We start from the raw sequence: 15,954 nt of genomic DNA on the forward strand, positions 1-15,954 counted from the left end.
CAAGTCAGTTAAGAACAAATTCTTATTTACAATGACAGCCTACCACGGCCAAACCTGGACGATGCTGGGCCAATAGTGTGCCGCCTATTGGACTCCCAATCACGTCCGGATTGTGATACAGATCTGGGGAAGGGTACCAAAACATTTCTGCAGAATTCAAGGTCCCCAATAACACAGTAGCTCCATCATTCTTAAATAGAAGAAGTTTGGAACCACCAATATTCTTCCTAGACCTGGCCGCCCGGCCAAACTGAGCAATCAGTGGAGAAGGGCACCAGAGTTCCTCTATGGAGATGGTAGAACCTTCCAGAAGGAAACCATCTCTGCATCACTCCACCAATCAGGCCTTTAAGGTAGAGTGGTCAGACAGAAGCTACTTCGCAGTAAAAGGCATGACAGTCCACTTGGGGGTTTGCCAAAAGGCACCTAAAGGCTAAAAGGCTCCGGGACAAGTCTCTGAATGTCCTTGAGTGGCCCAGCCAAACCCCAACTTGAACCCGATTGAGCATCTCTGTAGAGACCTGAAAATAGCTGTGCAGTGACAGAGCTTGAGAGAATCTGCAGAGAAGAAGCATATACCATCCAGCAGTATACCACTGCTGGCTTGCTCTTGAAGCTAAGCAAGGTTGGTCCTGGTCAGTCCCTGGATGGGAGACCAGATGCTGCTGGAAGAGGTGTTGGAGGGCTAAAAAATACCCCAATTCCCCAGGGCAGTGATTGGGGACAGTGCCCTGTGTAGGGTGCTGTCTTTCGGATGGGATGTTAAACGGGTGTCCTGACTCTCTGAGGTCATTAAAGATCCCATGGCACTTATTGTAAGAGTAGGGGTGTTAACCCTGGTGTCCTGGCTAAATTCCCAATCTGGCCCTCAAACCATCATGGTCACCTAATAATCCCCAGTTTACAATTGGCTCATTCATCCCCCTCCTCTCCCCTGTAACTATTCCCCAGGTCGTTGCTGTAAATGAGAACGTGTTCTCAGTCAATTTACCTGGTAAAAGAATGGAAGAAACTCCCCAAATACAGGTGTGCCAAGTTTGCAGCATCATACCCAAGGCTCAAGGCTGTAATCACTGCCAAAGGTGCTTCAACAAAGTACTGATTAAAGGGTCTGAATACTTATGTAAATGTGATATTTCAGTTTTTTATTTGTGATTCATCATTATGGGGTATTGTGTGTAGATTGATGAGGGGGAAAAAACTATTTAATCCATTTTAAAATAAGGCTGTAAAGTAACAAAATGTGGAAAAAGTGAAGGGGTCTGAATATTTTCCAAATCCACTGCACATATATATGGTAGACCCTATTTTGAATGATAGAATGTTAAAAAAATAAGGTATTTTATCATAATTATTTTATTTTTCTGTCATAAAAAAATAAATCATACAGGATATTTTAAAAGCATTTACAGGTTATAACCATTGTGTGTGTGTGTGTGTGTGTGTTTCTGCGTGCATCCGTGGGCATGTAATAAGTGATGTAACATACGGGTTAGTACATAGTAGCAGAGCAATGCCATGCAAAATTATTGAAATAACACAACAGGCCCTATTAAAAAAAAACACTGACCAGGTTTCTGTGATAAGAGAAACTATTTAAATCCTGCGCTTCAAGACTGCATGTTGGGATTATTTGTGTCCTCGATAAAACAATGCTTAGCAGCCCAGTGAAAGGTTTTGAAATGGCCCTAAGTTTAAAAAAACGATCTTAAAATATTATATTGCAAATACCCAAAGTATTAACAATACTTTACAATATTAAACATCATATTTTTTTATATTTATTTGCAGGAACTTAAAAAAATATATACAATATGGTAAAAACAGTCATGAAACACATACAGTAAATATGTTGTAGAGCTTTTTTGTTACTCAAAATATTACTGAAGATGTTTGTCTAGAACTCTTTTGAAATGTTCCCTAAAAGAAGAGGTTGTCACCGATTGGGCAGAGACCAGAGGTATGAAAACATACAAACATACAGTATACTTCTCAGCCTATATAACCCTGATCTAGTACAGGTCTAGTTATAATCCCTGAAGACTGATACAAATACTGTAAAGATGCCTTTTCATTGTGCGTTAACCTCTCTCCATACAGTAACATCCAGTGTAACAGTAAAACATGAAATGTACCACAGAATAAATTCATTGAAGAGAAATGTACACATCGAGCCGACCGGTACCTAACCACCAACTATTGAGTGTATTTGGAAGTACAGAACCTTACCTAAGAACAGCAAACACTATTAAATGCAGCACTTTTCAGCACATACTAACTGTAACTATAAGTAACTATCATTTCCATCACAAGCTTATAAGAATTGAGCAGTGTAACTGAATAACAAGCATTATCAATAGCCATAATATGAAATGAATTGACCGGTCCGGTCAGGAAGTTTCCCCACCAAGACATCTAGCCACCTGCACATAAATACACAACATGGAACAGACGTGCATTATTATATTGAACACGTACGTTACAGCGCAATGTTGTAAAATATTTTCTTATGTATTACAATAAATGACATGAATAACACATAAATCAGCTCTAATTACAAATAGATGGGTGTCAAATACTGCCGATGGCTTGGCCTCACATGAACCAATCAGTTAGGATCTTTAACTTTCTCTTTTAGGTGATAAAACAAAAGTGTTCCCTGTTGACATTTTAAAACCGATGTTCCTTATGTTCAAAACTGTCCATTTATCGAACATGTCAACTGTGTAGAATAAACAGGGAATACATTTTTTACATAAAAGTAACCAATTCTATGGAGGCAAACTAAAGCAGCATGTAATTCCTAGTTATTTTATTCTATCTTCCTAATTACCTCAGTAAATCATTTCTGTAATAAACTTGGGACAGTTGGAGAAGAGGTGAAAGAAGGGTTGTTATCCATCGACTTACTTCAAATAGGCAGCATCGGTGCCTCCTCACTGGCTCCATCTGAAGACCTTTCCTTCTGGCTGCCTTTACCTGAAATAGTGTCAGAGGGAAACGGTCTTTCTAAAGTCTCAAAATCATTTGTAAACAAATAGAATCTACGTTTTTGATTGATATTATGTATGCACACGACTGTATGTTGCTTTGGATAAAAGCGCCTGTCTGCTAAATGTATTTATATTAGTTATTTATTATTATGGGTCAAGGGAATATTAGATTACCAGAGTCTGATGAGTTGATGCTTCCACTGTCTTTGCCTAATAAAAAGGCAAAAACACAGTCAATAATTTCACTCTAAACATGACATAATCATAAAAAAGAAAAAGAAAAGCTAACAAAGACAACCATAAACAAGATATGCCATTCTTCCATATTGTTGTTCATAGTGGCGCATACAATATACTGTATGTGTGCCTTACATAGCATGTGATGTGTCTTCGTACTGTCTTATTTATTTATCTTCTCTGGCATACTGAAACTAACAGATCTGTTGCCCTGCATTTTCAATTTCACAATGCATCAGACACACAGCTCATAAAAGAGACTACAATCACACTAAAAGGGTTTGTGTCTGAGAGTAAAGAAATAAATCTTTAGACCTTTGTGTTTGGTCCATGGTCTGATGTCTTTCTATCCGATTCTCCCTGAGAATCTTGTCGCTTGAACATTTATCGCACCGTTCTAATTTGTGTGCCGGCCGCGTGGGGAAAAATGTGAAGGTATCACGAGCTGGGACAAAAGCAACTTTCACATAACTGTGGATATATGTTGCCCTTACCGAGTTGTACAAAGTGATAGAATCTTATTCAAAATTATTCACATCTGTAATGGCTGCCAAGTATTAAATCAGGGGTGTGAAGACATAAGCAATCAAGACATCTTCGTTTTAAATGTTTAATTAATTAAGACCAATCTAGAAGAAAAAGAAACGCACAGCTATTTAGGCGAGGTGCTGGCTAGCGGAGTAGAAAACTTGAAAATAAAAGAGAGCCGCACACTCTAGGAGCTCAGATGCAAAAATATAATTACCAACTTTTCGACAGCCAAGCTGTCTTCATCAGGGTAATTAATTAAGACCTCCAAAAATTTGAATTGAAAATGTGGAGTACCGCTAGTTTGTGTAGGAAACAAATCCAGTTTAATCCCTTTTTAGATTCAATTTAAGGCAGAATTTGAAAACAGTGCAAGGGGTATGTAAAGTTTCACTAGACACTGTATATTGTATGTACTGTCAATGGGCAGGCACCAGTAGCCTAGTTGGATGCAGGATGTTATGGCTGCTGGCACCAAATCCGTTAAGTGCTCAGATGCATAATAATACACTCAACAACAATTAACACCAGAAAAAAAAATTACTTTGAAGAATGAGACTGGGAGGACATTTTTTGTTTGCCAAAAGGCACCTAAAGGACTCTCAGACCATGAGAAACAAGATTCTCTGGTCTGATGAAACCAAGATTGAATTCTTTGGCCTGAATGCCACCCGTCATGTCTGGAGCAAACCTGGCACCATCCCTACGGTGAAGCATGGTGGTGGCAGCCTCATGCTGTTGGGATGTTTTTCAGCGGCAGGGACTGGGAGACTAGTCAGAATCGAGGGAAAGATGAACGGAGCAAAATACAGAGAGATCGTTGATGAAAACCTGCTCCATGGCGCTCAGGACCTCAAGCCAAGACAGCGCAGGAGTGGCTTCAGGACAAAACTCTGAATGTCCTTGAGTGGCCCAGCCAGAGCCCGGACTTGAACCCGATCTAACATCTCTGGAGAGACATGAAAATAGCTGTGCAGCAACGCTCCCCATCCAACCTGACAGAGCTTGAGAAGATCTGCAGAGAAGAATGGGAGAAACTCCCCAAATACAGGTAAAGGGTCTGAATAATGACGTAAATGTGATATTTCTGGGGGTGGGGGAGGGTGTTTATACATTTGCAAAAAGTTCCTGGATAATAGTCAAGGATATGTTTTACATTATTCTAAAGGCTGCAACATGTAGCATGTTCTACTTTCCCTTACAATACATTTGATTAGTAATAGAGTTATAGTAAATAAAACAGTCCCATAAGAGCCTATTTAAAACTAAAATGTAAACGAGAATGGGATCAATTTAGGCCAAATTTGATTGTGAAGTGACTTGTACAATTATCGCCAAATCATCCATTTGTCATTCATTCAGTGAGAAGAGAGCATTAGCACCTGGCTGGCTACAGCACATTGTCTTGGCAGATTAAGCCTGGAATAGTTGTGAAAAAAACAGGTAAAACGACTCTAAATACTTTTCTGTTTGTAATTTCTAAATTCTGACAAATGAGCAGTGTGAAGTACAAACATTTAGGTAGAGTCAGGAAGGAGCAGGCCTTTTTGGGGGGCAGAATTTTTTTAACTTACAAAATCAAACGTCAGTGGCCGTTGGCCTATGGCAGTTCTAGTGTTAACTCCTAGTTCTTAATTATGACTTATAGTCCTTCCATTTTAGGTACACACTCTTATAAAAAAAAAACTCTAGAATCTAAAAGGGTTCTTTGCCTGTCCCCATAAGAGAAGCCTTTGAAGAACCATTGTTGGTTCCATGTAGAACAATTTCCACAGAGGGTTCTACATGGAACTGATGGGTTCTGACCTATAAACTTCAAACATCCTTAATCATGTCACAGATGGAGAGAGAGGAAGGCAGGATGTGTAAATACTGTCAGAACATGTTATTGTTAGACAACAGGGATTCGATGGGAAGGAGGGGGGCCACAGACTGGTACAAGTCAACAGGACAGCTATGAGTGAGGAGAATTGAGGAATGCGGGCTGAGGCAGGTCCGATGAAGTGAGATAGAACAGCCATCACTGCTGTTCTGCCTAGCAACAAAGATGCATTGGCTGACCATATGTGTGAGGAGACTGCGTAGGAAGGGTTAAATACCAGTGCTTGTGTGAATATGTTTTTTGTTTTATGCATCTGCGACCCAGTGGGTGAATGCACTTGGTTGGAGCTTCACTAATCGTCCGTGAGTTTTACTCGGTTAATTTAGAACCTAACAAACTCAAGGGTTCTACCTGGAACCAAAAAGGGTTCTCCTATGGGGACTGTTGAATAACCTATTTTTCTAAGAGTGTACCACACGATTTGTGATAAAGGTGATAAAAGCAAACATGACAGGTCTTATTGTATTGTTCCTTAACCCGCCTTTGGAAAACACCAATCAATCAATCAGATGCCAAACTCTCAACCATGGCCAAGACCAAAGAGCTATCCAAGGATGTAAGGGACAGGATTGTAGACCTACACAAGGTTTGAATGGGCTACAAGACCATCGCCAAGCAGCTTGGTGAGAAGGTGACAACAGTTGGTGCGATTATTCGCAAATGGAAGAAACACAAAAGAACTGTCAATATCCCTCGGCCTGGGGCTCCATGCAAGGTCTCACCTCGTGGAGTTGCAATGATCATGAGAACGGTGAGGAATCAGCGCAGAACTACACAGGAGGATCTTGTCAATGATCTCAAGGCAGCTGGGACCATAGTCACCAAGAAAACAATTGGTAACACACTACGCCGTGAAGGACTGAAATCCTGCAGCGCCCGCATGTCCCCCTGCTCAAGAAAGCACATATACAGTGCCTTGCGAAAGTATTCGGCCCCCTTGAACTTTGCGACCTTTTGCCACATTTCAGGCTTCAAACATAAAGATATAAAACTGTATTTTTTTGTGAAGAATCAACAACAAGTGGGACACAATCATGAAGTGGAACAACCTTTATTGGATATTTAAAACTTTTTTAACAAATCAAAAACTGAAAAATTGGGCGTGCAAAATTATTCAGCCCCCTTAAGTTAATACTTTGTAGCGCCACCTTTTGCTGCGATTACAGCTGTAAGTCGCTTGGGGTATGTCTCTATCAGTTTTGCACATCGAGAGACTGACATTTTTTCCCATTCCTCCTTGCAAAACAGCTCGAGCTCAGTGAGGTTGGATGGAGAGCATTTGTGAACAGCAGTTTTCAGTTCTTTCCACAGATTCTCGATTGGATTCAGGTCTGGACTTTGACTTGGCCATTCTAACACCTGGATATGTTTATTTTTGAACCATTCCATTGTAGATTTTGCTTTATGTTTTGGATCATTGTCTTGTTGGAAGACAAATCTCCATCCCAGTCTCAGGTCTTTTGCAGACTCCATCAGGTTTTCTTCCAGAATGGTCCTGTATTTGGCTCCATCCATCTTCCCATCAATTTTAACCATCTTCCCTGTCCCTGCTGAAGAAAAGCAGGCCCAAACCATGATGCTGCCACCACCATGTTTGACAGTGGGGATGGTGTGTTCAGCTGTGTTTCTTTTACGCCAAACATAACGTTTTGCATTGTTGCCAAAAAGTTCAATTTTGGTTTCATCTGACCAGAGCACCTTCTTCCACATGTTTGGTGTGTCTCCCAGGTGGCTTGTGGCAAACTTTAAATGACACTTTTTATGGATATCTTTAAGAAATGGCTTTCTTCTTGCCACTCTTCCATAAAGGCCAGATTTGTGCAATATACGACTGATTGTTGTCCTATGGACAGAGTCTCCCACCTCAGCTGTAGATCTCTGCAGTTCATCCAGAGTGATCATGGGCCTCTTGGCTGCATCTCTGATCAGTCTTCTCCTTGTATGAGCTGAAAGTTTAGAGGGACGGCCAGGTCTTGGTAGATTTGCGGTGGTCTGATACTCCTTCCATTTCAAGATTATCTCTTGCACAGTGCTCCTTGGGATGTTTAAAGCTTGGGAAATCTTTTTGTATCCAAATCCGGCTTTAAACTTCTTCACAACAGTATCTCGGACCTGCCTGGTGTGTTCCTTGTTCTTCATGATGCTCTCTGCACTTTTAACGGACCTCTGAGACTATCACAGTGCAGGTGCATTTATACGGAGACTTGATTACACACAGGTGGATTGTGTTTATCATCATTAGTCATTTAGGTCAACATTGGATCATTCAGAGATCCTCACTGAACTTCTGGAGAGTTTGCTGCACTGAAAGTAAAGGGGCTGAATAATTTTGCACACCCAATTTTTCAGTTTTTGATTTGTTAAAAAAGTTTGAAATATCCAATAAATGTCGTTCCACTTCATGATTGTGTCCCACTTGTTGTTGATTCTTCACAAAAAAATACAGTTTATATCTTTATGTTTGAAGCGTGAAATGTGGCAAAAGGTCGCAAAGTTCAAGGGGGCCGAATACTTTCGCAAGGCACTGTACATGCCCGTCTGAAGTTTGGGTGAAAGTGTTGTCAGATGAGACCAAAATGGAGCTCTTTGGCATCAACTCAACTCACAGTGTTTGGAGGAGGAGGAATGCTGCCTATGACCCCAAGAACACCATCCCCACCGTCAAACATGGAGGAGGAAACATTATGCTTTGGGGGTGTTTTTCTGCTAAGGGGACAGGACAACTTCACCGCATCAAAGGGACAATGGACGGGGCCATGTACCGCCAAATCTTGGGTGAGAACCTCCTTCCCTCAGCCAGGGCATTGAAAATGGGTCATGGATGGGTATTCCAGCATGACAATGACCCAAAATGCACGGCCAAGGAAACAAAGGAGTGTCTCAGGAAGAAGCACATTAAGGTCCTGGAGTGGCCTAGCCAGTCTCCAGACCTTAATCCCATAGAACATTTGTGGAGGGAGGTGAAGGTTCGAGTTGCCAAACGTCAGCCTTGAAACCTTAATGACTTGGAGAAGACCTGCAAAGAGGAGTGGGACAAAATCCCTCCTGAGATGTGTGTAAACCTGGTGGCCAACTACATGAAACATCTGACCTCTGTGATTGCCAACAAGGGTTTTGACCCCAAGTACTGTGCAGCCGTCTTCATCAACCTGGCCAAGGCTTTCGACTCTGTCAGTCACCGTATTCCTATTGGCAGACTCAATAGCCTTGGTTTTTCTGACGACTGCCTCACCTGGTTCACCAACTACTTTGCAGACAGAGTTCAGTGTGTCAAATCGGAGGGCATGTTGTCCGGACCTCTGGCAGTCTCTATGGGGGTACCACAGGGTTCAATTCTCGGGCCGACTCTTTTCTCTGTATACATCTATGATATTGCTCTTGCTGCGGGCGATTCCCTGATCCACCTCTACGCAGACGACACCATTCTGTATACTTCTGGCCCTTCCTTGGACACTGTGCTAACTAACCTCCAAACAAGCTTCAATGCCATACAACACTCCTTCCGTGGCCTCCAACTGCTCTTAAACGCCAGTAAAACCAAATGCATGCTTTTCAACTGTTCGCTGCCTGCACCCGCCCGCCCGACTAGCATCACCACCCTGGACGGTTCCGTTCTCTGCTGCCAGTAACTGGAACGAATTGCAAAAATCGCTTTAGTTGGAGACTTTTATTTCCCTCACCAACTTTAAACATCAACTACCTGAGCAGCTAACCGATCACTGCAGCTGTACATAGTCCATCTGTAAATAGCCCACCCAATCTACCTACCTCATCCCCATACTGTTTTTATTTTATTTACTTTTCTGCTCTTTTGCACACCAGTATCTCTACTTGCACATCACCATCTGCTCATTTATCACTCCAGTGTTAATCTGCTAAATTGTAATTATTCGCTCCTATGGCCTACTGCCTTCCTCCTCATGCCTTTTGCACACACTGTATATAGACTTTCTTTTCTCTACTGTGTCATTGACTTGTTTGTGTCATTGGCTTGTTTATTGTTTACTCCATGTGTAACTGTGTTGTTGTCTGTGTCACACTGCTTTGCTTTATCCTGGCCAGGTCGCAGTTACAAATGAGAACTTGTTCTTAACTAGCCTACCTGGTTAAATAAAGGTAAAATACAAATAAAATACAAATGTTTTGCAGAGGGGTCAAATACTTATTTCCCTCATTAAAATGCAAATACATTTAATAACATTTTTGACATGCGTTTTTCTGGATGTTTTTGTTGTTATTCTGTCTCTCACTGTTCAAATAAACCTACCATTAAAATGATAGACTGATCATTTCTTTGTCAGTGGGCAAATGTACAAAATCAGCAGGGGATCAAATAGTTTTTTTCCTCACTGTATATACTGATCGGTATTGTCCAGAAAAGCATGTAGACAATATGGGGCTATTAATCAGTATGGGAACATGATTGATGTGTAAAAACATGGATTGGATGGGCTGTCATTAATTGAATCCTCTCAAGACGTTATTAAATCAATGCAAATGACAATCATGAGATGGACCATTATTAAACACATCCCAACCAGATCATTGGTATTGCTGTGCTACTGCTATACATGTCAGACTGCTAGGGGTAAAACACATGATATTGTATCAACAGTACCATTTAGAGGGGCCTGGATCCCAGTAGGTGGTAGAGCTCCTGTATTACCAGCACCTAAAACAATGGAGCAAGGTGTTAAAACCAATTATGAGAGTGGACAAAAACAGTGGAAACACACGGGTAGGAAAAATAATTATTCAATACTTCAGTTTGTTTGACCTCCTGACTTGAGATTTACTAAAGTCATGCACTAATGCCAAAAAGGGCACTGACAACCCTACTCTGTACAGAAATGACCATAATCGCTCCAGTTTCTCTCATACACAATATAAGAAACGTACATATTTTGCCCTTCTTCCAACGAAACAGCATGATAATTATGCCAATGGCAGCAGCACCACCAATGATGATGATAGCAATGATAGCAACTGTGGATTGGCTACAATCACGGCATGTTCCATCTGTATGGAAGACAAGAGGACATATTAAGCATTCACTAAGTACAGAACACACCTTCAACATAGTAGTTTGAAATATTTCATTGTAATGGAATGGGGGGTAGTTGAGGTAGTGAAGAGGGAGCGTGACGCTCGAGGTAGGTAGAGGTTTGTCTGTCCGTAGAAACAATAACAAAGTGGTACCACCGCCTGTATTTTGGTAAAAAGCTGTGCGATGGGCTTGGAGAAATGTAACCACTCCCAAGTTCATAGACAGAGCTATGGATGCAAGGACCGACAATCCACGTTATACAAATGATAGTTTTAACCATGTTCTGAGGCCATTCAGTGTTTGTTTACATTTACATTGTTTACAAAACACTGGAATAAAACAAGCCTGTATCTTGGGATTTGATGGAGAAGGACAGTAGAACGTAGCCCATGAGGCTATAAGTTATATTCTTCAAGATGCAATGGGTATATATCATTAATTTAAGTCCAAAAATGGATGTAGCAACTAAAGATTCCAGCTTTAAGAGAGAAATCCTAGACATTGAGCTTGAAACAACTGTTGATTCACATTTAAATAATCTTAATTTGTGACCTTACAACAGACTCAAACATTTTACTAATTGATTTTTATCATAATTGCTAACCATGATAATAACTGGTTTGTTGAAAATATATAAAGTATATTAAATACTAGGACAACCTTACCCCATTTTTCCATAATTGACTCGTTCAACGTTATATGGTTGACAAAGCATTCATAAGTTTGCTTGTCTGCCTCTGGGATCTGCACACTCATCCTGATCTGGTAGGTGTCATCATTATTGGGTCGGGCTCCTGTAGACAGCACTCCATCGTTTTTGTTCAGTTGGATACCGTTCTTCTTAAAATTAATTATCACATCTTTGGGATAGAAACCTGTCGCCATGCAGGTCAGGCGGACATTTCCTGCAGTTTTGGCCTTATTAGCAAAAACATAGATATTTGGAGGGGCTAGAGGGGGAATAAACAGAGAACATGAGTGCATTATTTCTTATCTCATAGGTCCTTTTCTGTTAACCAATCGTTACACTACACTATAAGGAGATGAATAATCATAAGTACTCACAGTCAGCTTTACTGAATTCTTTGTCCCCATATGTCATGAATTTGGACAGCCAGTCCACACACTCCTTCTCCAGGTAGCCCTTGGTGTACTGGTTGAGGATCTGCACTCTGTCCCACTTCCTCTTAGTCGGCAGAGCTTGATCAACTGGGGCCACCCACTGCATATTGGCATCGTCAAAGGCCAGGAAGTCGTCACCATCGTAGCTGTATTGGTCAGTGCCCTTTATGAATTTCAATGTGCCGTCTGGCTGTTTGTCAATGTCACAGCCATGCCTCCACTGAAGGATATGGACATCTGAAACAAAAAACTAATCATGAAAAAGAAGGTAGACAACTAAAAATATCAATGTTGAGCGTAGGACAAAATGCAGGTGTGGTTTCTCACCAGTGTTGTTGTGCCTCATGCGGTTCATCAGGATGTCGACGTTTACTTTGAACCACTGCTCCTTGCTCTTGCGTGACTGAGTGCCTTTTTCCCAGTAGTCTGCTGGCAGCTTGTCCCTCATCCAGTCCTGTTTGGGAATCTTCTTTTTATCCACACTGTCATAGTAATCGATCTGTCTATTATTCATCAGGCCCATGGCAGTGAACTCATGGATACCAGGCAATTCAACTGGCTTTGAGAGGGCAGTGTAGATGTAGTTCAACGAGTAGATCACTGTCGGGGAAAAAAATCAGATTGAGATAATTTGTCTCAATTTGCCCTCTCTCCATGTTAATCAGCAGTGCTGTAAAACATTCAAATTGCAGTACGCATAAATCGCTTTGCATTTCCTGGTTGTTAAAACTCTAATAGTTAACCTAGTTTCAGTTTGTGCAAAAATAAGCTAGTATAGTGTGTAGAGAATCATTGTACCATCTAAACGGCTGTTAAATATATTTTTCATAACCAAAAACATTGTATTTTCAGCTGCTTGCCTTGTGTACAAAAACAAAAATAAAAGACGCAAAAACAAAACTTAAGAACAGGAAGCATAGAAATAGAGTACATTGAACATATCTACTGCTTCTTAGAAGTCCTTTCAATTAGAATGATAGATCTATAACTGACATTTCTATGGGAATTTGGTCATGTAGCCCAGAAAGTTACATATTGCCACTAGGAAATCCCTGTCAAATACTTAGGTCTATCATCTCTGTAAGGGGCCAACTTGTCAAAAAAAATAAATGTCTATGAAATATCATAGCAGAGAAGTCATACTATGGCCTTGCATCATGATGTCTAAATGGTAGTTTAGGTTACATTGATGTAGCCCTTATAACGTTAGGCCTATTAAAATTCAAATCAAATGTCATTTGTCACATAACAAGTGTAGACCATACCGTGAAATGCTTACTTACAAGTTAGGTCTACACCTGTTGTATTCGGCGCATGTGACAAATACAATTTGATTAGATTTTTAATAGGCCTATAAGGACTACATCAATGTAACCTAAACTACCATTTAGAAGTCATGATGCAAGGCCATAGTATGACTTCCCTCTGCTATTACATTAATTGCCTATTGAAGTAGTGAAGTGGAACACATTCTGCAATTTTTCAAAAACAAATGTATTAACCGAATTATTAATTAATTAACACTATTGATTAAGTTAAACTATTGTCGGAACTTCTTCATTAGGCATGAGTCGTCAAACTATTAAGAAAACAATGCATTTCCTGTTTCCTGTGTGAGCGTTTCATATTTTTGTTAAACAGCAGAAGTAATTTAGCTACAATTGTAACAGTATAAATGTAGACCGTCCCCTCGCCCATACCCGGGCGCGAACCAGGGACCTTCTGCACACATCAACAGTCACCCTCGAAGCATCGTTACCCATCGCTCCACAAAAGCCGCGGCCCTTGCAGAGCAAGGGGAACTACTACTTCAAGGTCTCAGAGCAAGTGACGTCACTGATTGAAACGCTATTTAGCGCCCACGCTAACTAAGCTAGCCGTTTCACATCCGTTACACAATGTAAAATGTCAAACATATCAGCTAACAACATGATCAGGCAGCATATGTGTTTTACAAAAGGTTGATCATGTGGGATTTCATAAACCTAAACAAAGTAGCTGTATCATCTTCCCTTATGGCTGGCATGTAGGTGCGCATTGGCGAGTAACGGTAATCAATAAAGTGGAATAACGCAGGTTGACTACATAGCCTATAAAACGCAATAAATCAAATATATTGTAGACCATGCGACAACAGACCGCTCAGATCAGTTGGAAAACCATTTTTATTATGCGTTTTATTTTTATCCAGCAGTCAACTTTTACTTTTGACATTCGAGTAGGTATACAACTTACCGCTTTGGCTCTGAACAATACATTCCGTCGAGAAATAAAAAACAAATAATATAAACGTATACATTTTGTGAACTACGTTTTTACAGTTTCCTTGAGAGGTACAGCATGTGTTTGAGGTACAGCAACTGAATACCCCCAACCTCCACAAAATCCGGTCTGTTACAACCGATTACCGCCGCGTTCAAGTACTAGTCGAAATGGGACATTTCTGCCTTGCTAACTGGTTGTAGTTATAAACGTGCCGTGTACAACGTTAGCAAATTGGACATTTCAGTTTCCTAGTTACCAACTAGCGTTTGAACGCGGCATGAATCGTTGCCTAAAGTGCTTTTATTCATCCAATGATTTTTGAGGACTGAAAAACGTAAGCTGTTATCAAGTGAAATAGACGAATATACGTTTCAGTGGCTGTGAAGCCTATTTGTTTCCCTTATTGGAATCAAATCAAACTGTGTCACATGCGCCGAATACAAGTGTATTCCATACCTTTAAACGCTTACTTACAAGCTCGTAACCCACAGTTCAGTTCAAGAAAGAGTTAAGAAAATATTTTCCAAATAAACTAAAGTAAAAAAATAATAAAAAGTAACACAATAAAATAACAATAATGAGGTAATATACAGGGGGTACCAGTACCGACTCAATGTGCGCCGAGGGTACAGGTTAGTCGAGGTAATTTGTACATGTAGATATGAGTGAAGTGACTATGCATAGATATTAAACAGCAAGTAGCAGCAGTGTACAAAACCAACGGGGGTCAATGTAAATAGGTAGAAGCTGTTAAGGAGCCTTTTGGTCCAAGACTTGGTGCTCTGGTACCGCTTGCCATGTGGTAGCAGAGAAATCAGTCTATGACTTGAGTGACTGGAGTCTCTGACAATCTTTTGGACTTTCCTCTGACATGCCTAGTATATAGGTCCTGGATGGCAGGAAGCTTGGCCCCAGTGATGTACTGAGCCCTACGCACTACCCTCTGTAGTGCTATATGTTCTATTCCTATTCATTAAATTGTGCAGACCTGGAGAAAATATAAACGCTATGACAATACTGTTTTCACTGTAGGCTTGCATTGATAACTTCAATCATATACATCAAATACATCAAATTCATTCACATACCATCAATAATTTTATTATTTAACAATTATGATAAACAAAATGTAAAATCCAGTCTAACGGTTTGGAAGTCTTTATTTCATGATACATATCTAATCATAATCTCACAATTGATTGCTCTGACATCTCATCCCTCTGCCTCACCCATTTCCTAGTTCCCCACGCTCACAATTCTAAGTTCCTCCTCCTTTTTTACTTCCTTCCAAAACCGAACCCAAAGCCTCCCTTCTCTCTGCTGAAAGCCTGAAGCCCAACGGCAATGTAGGAGCCTTATTCCCGTTTCCTCCTCCCTCTTGGTAGTGCAGAGTGTCCATGGGGTGGCCGAGGAAGGGACCCAGAGGCCTCTTCTCCAGATCCACCCTCTGGCCCCTCCTCATGCCCTCCTGTCTCCAGCTGTTCTCAGCCACCAGCTCCCTGAGCAGGCCCGGGCGTGGGTCCTCTGGCCTAAACTCCCGAAGTGGACCCCTGGGGCGGAGGCCCGCCGCAGCTACAGCCCTCGGGGACATCCAGGAGTCCTGGAGCTGGAGTAAGGCCACCTCCCACTCAGGGTTATCCAACGTGGGCAGGATGGCAAGGGGGAAGTGGGATGGCCCGTGTGCCCCCGGGATGGGAACCAGAAGAGCCAGGGAGAAAAAAAGAGAGAGAGCATCGGCTGAGAGGCATCTCATCTATAGGTTGTTGGAAATAAAAAGTAGTTATGAAATAAATCACAAAATGGAAAAATAGACTGTCAATGCATCATAGATTGCAAATCTATCCAGATATTCACAAAGCCCACATTCTTAGGGCCCCATT

At 41.1% G+C, this 15,954-nt stretch overlaps 1 protein-coding gene across 1 annotated transcript; it reads right to left on the reverse strand.

Moving 5' to 3' along the window:
• Window positions 1-1,340: 1,340 nt before the first annotated feature.
• On the reverse strand, window positions 1,341-14,370 carry LOC110488327 (H-2 class I histocompatibility antigen, L-D alpha chain). The gene is made up of 9 exons (XM_021560530.3): window positions 14,045-14,370; window positions 12,137-12,409; window positions 11,753-12,046; window positions 11,353-11,637; window positions 10,540-10,659; window positions 10,259-10,312; window positions 3,168-3,203; window positions 2,911-2,979; window positions 1,341-2,423 (listed from the first exon to the last, which is right to left on the reverse strand). Exons 1-8 carry the CDS (start codon window positions 14,106-14,108, stop codon window positions 2,912-2,914), a joined length of 1,194 nt encoding a protein of 397 aa, XP_021416205.3. The 5' UTR covers window positions 14,109-14,370; the 3' UTR covers window positions 1,341-2,423; window position 2,911.
• Between the last annotated feature and the right edge of the window lie 1,584 nt (window positions 14,371-15,954).

Source organism: Oncorhynchus mykiss, chromosome 30 (assembly GCF_057628025.1).
Source record: "Oncorhynchus mykiss isolate SJ-2025 chromosome 30, ASM5762802v1, whole genome shotgun sequence".
NCBI lineage: Eukaryota > Metazoa > Chordata > Actinopteri > Salmoniformes > Salmonidae > Oncorhynchus > Oncorhynchus mykiss.

Coding starts and splice junctions, on each gene's coding strand:
- LOC110488327 (XM_021560530.3), bottom strand. CDS start 14,108: ATGTATACGTTTATATTATTTGTTTTTTATTTCTCGACGGAATGTATT. Junction 11,638..11,752: donor AGAATTCAGTAAAGCTGACT/GTGAGTACTTAT, acceptor TTCCCCCTCTAG/CCCCTCCAAATATCTATGTT. Junction 10,660..11,352: donor GTCAATTATGGAAAAATGGG/GTAAGGTTGTCC, acceptor TCTTCCATACAG/ATGGAACATGCCGTGATTGT.